This window comes from Plectropomus leopardus, unplaced genomic scaffold, assembly GCF_008729295.1.
Source record: "Plectropomus leopardus isolate mb unplaced genomic scaffold, YSFRI_Pleo_2.0 unplaced_scaffold3420, whole genome shotgun sequence".
In the NCBI taxonomy this organism is placed as follows: Eukaryota; Metazoa; Chordata; class Actinopteri; order Perciformes; family Serranidae; genus Plectropomus; species Plectropomus leopardus.
Genome location: NW_024637358.1, coordinates 3,496 through 12,353, shown reverse-complemented (window position 1 = coordinate 12,353; position 8,858 = coordinate 3,496). Strand labels below are relative to the sequence as shown.

The 8,858-nt window shown below is 41.0% G+C and overlaps 1 protein-coding gene across 1 annotated transcript; it reads left to right on the top strand.

Moving 5' to 3' along the window:
* Positions 1-2,286: 2,286 nt before the first annotated feature.
* LOC121938813 (sodium channel protein type 3 subunit alpha-like) lies at positions 2,287-4,934 on the top strand (the record flags this gene model as incomplete). The annotated part of the gene is made up of 2 exons (XM_042481975.1): positions 2,287-2,407; positions 4,696-4,934. Coding segments are annotated over 2 exons (360 nt in total), but the record flags the coding sequence as incomplete, so codon positions are not given.
* Positions 4,935-8,858: the final 3,924 nt, after the last annotated feature.

Below are 8,858 nucleotides of genomic sequence, written 5' to 3'. Positions count from 1 at the left end.
GGGAGGGACGGAGCGCACGCTTGGTTGCCAAGGAAATGTTACCATGGCAACCCCCAGCAGCTAACTGAAGCTACATTACTGCACGGCTGGCTGCTGTTAGAGTGTGCGTGCGTGCGTGCGTGCGTGCATGCGTGCGTGCGTGCGTGCGTGTGTGTGTTGGGCTGGTGCTTCCCTGCCTGACGTGCAGACAGGATGTAGGCGTTATCGTGGGCGGCGACCTTCAGGTCCGTGCGTCACGTCTCATTGGAGGAACCTTTACCAGGAAGTGTTATGTAATCACACCTGAGCTAATAAGGCTTGTGGAGGTCGATCCCCGGAGGGCGGAGCGTCCTAAACTGCCCCGGGTCCCCGACAGGTTCATCTCCAGACGTTAAAACTCAGCTGCAGAACTTTATTTGAAATGTAGTGAAGACAGTGAACTTTTCTGAGAGACAATAAATGACAAGAGTTTAATGAAAACACAACTTAAAGGAACATTTAAGATTTAGGAATTTTAATTGGCTAAAGAAAATTTTATGATTTTTTTTGTTGGCATGGCCAAAAAGTCCTTATAGAGTTTTATTTTATTTTGTCTTGTTTTATTTTATTTTTTGTGAGCATGGCCAAGAAGTCCTTATAGAGTTTTATTTTATTTTATTTTATTTTATTTTTTATGTGAGCATGGCCAAGAAGTCCTTATAGAGTTTTATTTTATTTTATTTTATTTTATTTTTTATGTGAGCATGGCCAAGAAGTTCACATAAATTGAACTTTTTTTTTCTTCTTTTTTTTTTTCTACCTTAGTATAACACAGGGATAGCTTGGGGGCCACTCTTTAAAATAACGGGGCCAGGGGCCAGTCGCAGCAGCCCCCATACACGTTTTGGATTTTAGACCGTTTCTGGGACATTTCTATTATTTTAGGACATTTCTCAGAATTTAAAATATTTCTGCGATTTTGAGACATTTCCTGGATTTTATGATGTTTCTAAATGTTTTAAGGCTGTTTCAAGGCTTACAGGACACTTCTAGGATTTTAGGATGTTTTTAAGATTTTAGGACACTTCTAGGATTTCTGATGTGTGTAGGACTTTATGACGTTTCTAAATGTTATGATGTTTAAAGGATCTTAGGACATTTCTAGGTTTTTAGGAACCTTTTAAGGGTGTTAGGACCATTTGAAATTTTAGGACATTTCTAGGTTTTTACGATATTTCTATGATTTTGAGCACTTGTTTAGGACTTTAGGAAGTTTCTAGGATTCAAGTTTTATTTTAAAATATATCCAAATTTAGGAAAATATTAACCCCGTCTACTGTTTGTTCACTTATGGTACATTTAAATCAATAATGTTGAGTAAATGAGCCACTTAAGAAAACTGTGTGTGACCTCTGGTTGCTATGGTAACAATGTAAACTATTGGCAACATATAATGCAGAAAGTCGGGTCACATCTAAAGACTGACACTTAATCAGATGTTATTTTATTATATACATTTGCATAATTGAGCCCATCCTGAGCCCGCTGTTTTCACTCACCTCTCTGGTCTTGGTTGACGAGGTAACGGGGATAGTTAATGACTGCCTCGAGACGTTCCCGAGGCCTGATGGGACATTTAGTCCCTTCTGGTGTCCTCCCAGTTGGATGTTGAGCTTCCTGGAAGCTCTTGATCACACCTCTGTTTTTTTTTGGTTGCTGCTCAGAGCTAAAGACAACAGGAAGAGGTTAATTATTGAGTTTAATTTAAGCTTTTAGCTTGAGAGGCGACATACGAAGACGCATAGATCCGGCCGTCATACAGCTCGTCTAACACGTGAAAAACGTCCAGCGGTCCTTTGAGTGAGACTGACACACTCACACACACACACACACACACACACACACACAGTGGTGGCACACTGATTTCTCTGATTCATTGAACACTAGTCATCACCTGCTTATCTGTTGCCGTGGTGATAAGAGGTGCATACACACACACACACACACACACACATACATACGCACAGGGAAATCACAGCACTTTGTTTGACCCATTTGACCTGACATAAATCTGTGTGTGTGTGTGTGTGTGTGTGTGATACTATCACCACGGTAACAGATAAGTGGATGACAGCTCATGCTCCTGACTGAATGCTGAATGTGTGTGTTGGGTGTCTTTTCCAGTGTGTGTGTGTGTGTATGTGTGTGTGTGTGTGTGTGTCCTCTGTCTGTTAGTTTGTATTAAAAGTGATGTTTTTGTTTGTCCTCACTCTTTATTATAAAATAACAGAGTGAATGAACTGTCCTCGTCCTCTGTGTCCCTCTCAGGTCCCCACGTCCACCACAGAGCTCAGTACGATGCTGTTGCCTCGTCCTTCGTCCACACAGGACTCGGAGCGGAGGGGGAGGGCGCTCAGCGCTGCCAGCTACCTCACCGACGCCATGGAAGGTGAGGAGATGCACCATTTAACCCTTTGAAACCTGGATAATTACCTCCTAAAAGGGGGGGGGGGGGGGGGCAATGACCAGCCTGGCACAAAAATCTGACAAAAGAAATAATAAAAAAGGAAAAAGAAGAGAGGATGAAAATGTCCAGAAAGATAAATTCATAATTAAATTATTTTTTGCAAGAAATTAGTAAAATCTGACAAAAAATAAAAATTATTAATAAAATAAAAAATGTTTTAGTTTTTAAAAAGAGGGGAGTATTATTAGGAAAGTTACCCACCCCCCCAAAGAATAAAAAGGGAAAATATCCAGAAAAAAATATTTATAATTAAAATAAGTTATTGCAAGAAATTCGTAAATGTGACAAATTAGTTATAATAATTTAAACATAATAAAAAACATAGCAGGATTATGAGGACATTTTCTCTCCCAAAAAATTGGCGAAAGTTCCAGAAAAATTTATTTATTATTGTAATACGTTTTTATTTAAATTTTTATTTTGAAACCTGGATAATTTATTAGATTACTTCCCAAAAAATTGTGAAAAAAGGCAATGACCAACCTGGCAAGAAATGTCTCATGAATTGCAAAAAATTACTAAAATGTGACAAATATATAAATAAAAAAAAGATAAATAAAAATTAGTTTTAAGAAAGAAGGGAGTGTTTTTAGGAAATTATCCCTCGCAAAATAGGCAAAATTCACATTTTTGTTTCTCTGAGAATCATCTCATTTAAATTTTTTTCGTATCAAAGTTATCCACTGACAGTGATCTTTACCTCCGTGCACACACTCAGAACTGGTTTTGCTTCTTTTGCCTTTTTTGTCTTTTTAAAGAAAAAATAAATCTTTTTTCTTCAGCATTCAAAAGTTTAAATAATGTGAAAAACATCTAAAAGCAAGAAAAGTGATGTTAATACGGGACTGTAACCTGGTCTGACTTTTTACCTCAGCCTGTGTGTGTGTGTGTGTGTGTGTGTGTGCGTGCGTGTGTGCGTGCGTGCGCGTGTGTGTGCATGCGCGTGTGTGTGCATGCGTGTGTGTGTGTGTGCGTGCGTGTGTGTGTGTGTATGATTGATTGTGTAACCACGACTTTATCTGAATTTTGCATCCAACTGAGTCTGGTTACACTTTTGTGTGACTGTGTGTGTGCGTCCAGACTGTTTGTGTGTATGTGTGTGTAACTGTGTGTCGATACAGAATTGTGCATCTGTGTGTGTGTGTGTGTGTGTGTGTGTCACTGCCAACCCCAGGGGGACACTGGCTTTGTTTGTGCAAGAGAGTCCGAGAGAGAGAGAGACATAGAGACAGAATGAAAGAGAGAGAGGAGAGTTCTGATTGTTACCCTCATTAACCATGAGATTATTGCTGTGTGTGTGTGTGTGTGTGTGTGTCTGTGTGTCTGTGTGTCTGTGTGTGTCTGTGAGTGTGTGTGTGTCTGTGCCTGTGTCTGTGTGTGTGTGTTTGATGATATTCATGTATTAGATTTTTGGGTTCATATCTGTCCAAATCAGCATTCATGTGTGTTGTAAGTGCATCTGTGTGTGTGTGTGTGTGTGTGTGTGTGTGTGTGTGTGTGTGTGTGTGTGTGGTAGGTCTGCTGAGTCACTGTCTCTCCCCTCGGCAGTCGCTGCTCTTACAGAACAGATCATCATAGAGGGAAAACACAAAAAGCCGCTGCTGTCCTCCCTCCATCCATCTGCGCTCCCTTCATCCTCTCCTTTCCTTCCCTCCTTCCATCCTCCTTCATTTTCTCAGCGTCACTCGATTATTTACCGACAGTTTTCTCAGGGATCGCTTTAATAAATTCTTTCGTTGAGTTATATTTTCAAACACCATCAGTCGTAATCATAAATATCAAATATTCACTAATTTTCAGAATTTTATTCCCTTAAATGTTAGATTTTTGTCATGATGCCACTATGTTGCCAGATAAAAATAAAAATTTAAAAAAATGCAAAAGTTTAATTATTTTCAATATACTTCTTACTATACTACAATAAGTTTCTTTTTCTTTTCTTTTCTTTCTTTTTTGTTAAGGTGACAGCCTGGGATATGTCAGTGATTAGCAGCAACATTGACAACTTAAAAAAAAAAAAAAAAGACGTCATCGGGTGGAAAATAGTCAAAATGACAAATTCCAAGGCAAAAGTCCAGATTTTTCACATTTTCTTTTTAATATTAATAATTCACTCACTCCTCGCCTATTTACTGATTCACTGTTTCCACCTCCGTCTTCTTTATTTTTTATATTTTTAAATTCACTCGTCGTCTCTTGTTTTGCTGCAGAGCTGGAGGAGGCCCATAGGAAGTGCCACCCGTGCTGGTACGTGTTCGCCCACCGGTACCTGGTGTGGGACTGCTCTCCCAGCTGGCTGAGGGTGAAGCAGCTGGTGATGATCATGGTGATGGACCCCTTCCTGGACCTCGCCATCACCGTCTGCATCGTCCTCAACACCCTCTTCATGGCCATGGAGCACTACCCCATGACGGACGAGTTTAACGGCATGCTGACCATCGGAAACCAGGTAGGACGGATGGATGGACGGATAGAGGGATGGATGGATGGGTGGATGGATGGATGGATGGATGGATGGATGCTTTTGTATCTGATAGTGATCAAGCAGTTATGTGGGAGCTTAAAAGGAGACGTGTGGACGTCTGCATTGGTCTCATTCTTGTGAATGCAATGTGTCAAGACCGGCTTGAGGTAATTTCTCAAAATTTGGCACAAACATTTAAGTGGACTCAAAGATGAACTGATTAGGTTTTGGTGAAAGGTCAAGGTCACTATGACCTTGCATTTGTCTCATTCTTGTGAAAGAAATATCTTTAACACCTTTAAGGATCTTCTTCAAATTTGGCACAAACATTGAATTGGACCCAAGGATGAACTAATTAGATCTTGGTGTTTCAAGGTCAGTGTCACTGTGACCTTGCATCTGTCTTATTCTTGTGAATGCAATGCCTCAAGCACCTTGAATTTCATCAAATTTTGCACAAACATCTGCATTGGACCCATCAAGGTCACTGTGACCTTGCATTCCTGCGAATACCATGTTACAAGTACTACTCGGGTGATTTTTTTCAAATTTGGCGAAAACATTGGAGTGGACTAAAAGATTAACTGATTTGATTTCGTCAGTTAGAGGTAAAAGATCAAGGTCACACTGACCTTGCATTTGTCTCATTCTTACGAATGCGATGTCTCAAGAACACCCTAAGGCAATTTATTAAAATTTGGCACAAATGTTCAAGTGGACTCGAGGATGAACTGATGGGTTTTGATGGACAAAGATCAAGGTCACACTAACCTTGCATTTGACTCATTCTTGTGGATGTGATGTCTCAAAACACCTTGAGTCAATTTCTTAAAATTTGACGCAAACGTTCAAGCGGACTCAAGTATGAACTGATTTGATTTTTGTGTTTAAAGGTCAAGGTCACAGTGATTTTGCATCCATCTCATTTTTGTGAATGCAATATCTGAAGATGGCTTTGAGTTTTCTCAAATTTGGCACAAACGTACACTTGGGCTCAAGAATAAAGTGATTAGAATCTGGTGGCCGAAGGTCAAGGTCACAGTGACCTCATAAAACATGTTTTTGGCCTTGGCTCGAATATTTTTAGGGTCCAATTTAACACAAATTTCCAATCGGATATAATGATGACGTTCTGACATTTTTTTATCCATGAGGTCATCTGTGACGTCACTTTTCTGTCCGTTACGCAGCGTCAAAACTCGGCAACAGAAGAAGAGACTTTTGCTCAGATAATGACTTGGTGACACGAATCTTGCAACTGTGCTGATTGTATAGCTCGTCTGTGCTGCCGCGGGGAAGATGTGTGTGAAGCATCCGTGTTTTCACATGTACGGCATGTTCAAAGGAATACAGGGCGAGCTTACGTAAGACGTGCCGTGACTGAGCAAAAAGCATGTTGGTGAAAAAACTGATTTAAATCAAGCAAGAACCAGCGCAGGGTTCAAAAGGAGACGGTAGTGCATGTAACAACCGCAGACTCTGGACAAATAAGTTGTCAGGTAACATTAATTTTCAAATCAAGTCCCACCTCAGCGCCCCGTTTCACGCAGAAACAAGTCAAAGACGATTCTGCGCCGCACCACCTTTATCCACGGATACATTTGTGATTTATATTTTAGCGGTTGGATTCGATGCTTTTGCTTCCAAATGTCTTTCAAACTTTTTTTCTTTTAAGAACAGAGCGCAGAGCATGAACCTCCTCGCTGGGTGTTTACCGAGCGTGCCTGCGCAACAAACAAACTCGAGGCGAGTTCAGGTGGCGGTGAGATTTTGTCACAAAGAACAAGACTGTTTTGGGAAACGACCCTCGGACCTTTGAAACTGCCTCAAACCCCTTTTGTACGATTCAAAAAACCCCGGGATTCAGAGAGGGGAAAACAGACCTGGATCCCTTTGCTCTTGTAGAAAAACAAAAAGTGTGTGTGTGAGTGAGTGTGTGTGTGTGTGTGTGTGTGTGTGTGTGTGTGTGTGTGTGTGTGAGTGAGTGTGTGTGTGTGTGTGTGCGTGCGTGCGCGTGTGCGTGTGCGTGTTTTTGTCTCTGAGTAGAAAAGCGAGGTGAGTTTCAGTATCGGAGCTGACAGAAACGGGTCGGATGGCTTTAAACCACCGTGACTAACTCCAGTGTTTGACCCTGCAGGTGTGCTGACGATCTGACAGGAGCTGATAGGTTGATGCAATATGGTAATTGGTTCACCTGAGGTGTGAACGGCTCGCGGGGAAAATCACCGTGTTGATCACACCTGCACACACACACACACACACACTTGTACCTGTCCGGCGATGTCAGTTTTCCTCAGCTCAGGCTGCAGGCAGCTGTTTGCGGCAGAGAATGGTAATAAAGTTTATAAGGAGAAACAGCGGCTGCGGGTCGGCCTGCAGCTGTGGTGTTCAATCACCGGGTCTGGGCCTGAGGCGGGCCGCTGTGAGAGCGTCGCCTGGATCGAAAAGCTTTTTATTCACACTGTGAATGTCCCAGTTTTCAGCTACAGCGTATTAACTGCTTGAAGGAATAATCAAAGTGCAGATTTTCAAGGTTAAAAAACTTTTTAAGGTGTGTTTATTTTTATTTGATTTTTTTTATACTGCGCGAGAAAACGAGTACAATACAGAACATTCATAGCAAGGTATCATCTTAATGAAACGACTAAGACAGGACATCACATTGAGCATTTTTTAAGGTCTACAATAAACAAGAAATGAAAATGCTACCTATGTTGTCCCCATGTTGTGTTTTGCTTGTAGTAAACAGTAGATTGTCATTTTTTTATCTGCCTTGTTTAGTTTACAATTTACAGGAAAAATACAAAAAATACATAGTTTGGGCCATGTAATTAACCTCACACCTGTGGCATGTGACAGGATATCCTGGGAGAGTGCAATAGGTGTCACGTGCAATGTGTGCACAGTTTGTATTAAGTGTGACTGGGACTATGTGCAGTTGCATACTTGGTGTTGTTTTGTTGTGTTTTTGATGTCATGGTGCGACAGATGTTTTTGTTGTTAGTGTGGAGGCATTATCTGTTCAGCACTGAGTCCAAGACCAATTTCCCTTGGGGGGACAATAAAGTGTATCGTATCGTATCGTATCGTATCGTATCGTATCGTATCGAAACAGTCCTACATGATATGTAGGAAAGTCCCCAATTGATTTAGTTCCACAGTTTGGAGAAGAAGATATATTCATTATATATTGTTGTTTTGCCGTCAGATAAGTCTATGTGAAAATGAGATTTCTTAATTTATTATTTAAGTTTTCGGGATTATTGACAATAATATATTTCGGAACTGTAAGGACCACTTCAAACCTGATGGGATTCATCCGAACATCACTTGGGGCCAACCTGTTTTCCTGACACACTGTGGTGTTTCCCAACAGAGTTTAAACTAACAACAGTGTTGTTTAAACTTAAAGTTTCAACACACTCATTATAAGACAATGTAGAAATATTTGTGTATTGCAGAAATGTACAATGCAAACATTATCTTTAGTGATTGGGTTGCCTATTCTCCCCAAACAAAGTCCCTCCAAAAGCTAAAAATGACCAAAATCATTGTGAGAGCAGATCAGTTCATGTTCCTTTATTCTTTATGTCCACCTGGTGGACTGTCCAGACAGCTTCAGCCCCAAAGAGCATCATTTAATCAACAGTCCTCACAGTTATATAACGTCCCTCTAATGTTGCTGTCACCTCCGTTTAATTGTGCAGCGCAAACACTCCAAACTTCTCGTTCGGTTTCAATTGAGAGCGGTTCAGGTGTCGCATAAAGGCGGGGTCACGCCAAACGGATCCGATTGCAGTCCGGAGTCTTTAAGTTCTTTGCAGGATAATTCCTCTAATCCTCACAGATGTTTACATAGCATTTAGCCGGCCTCTGTGACGGACAGGAGAGCCTCTGTTGTGTGTGTGT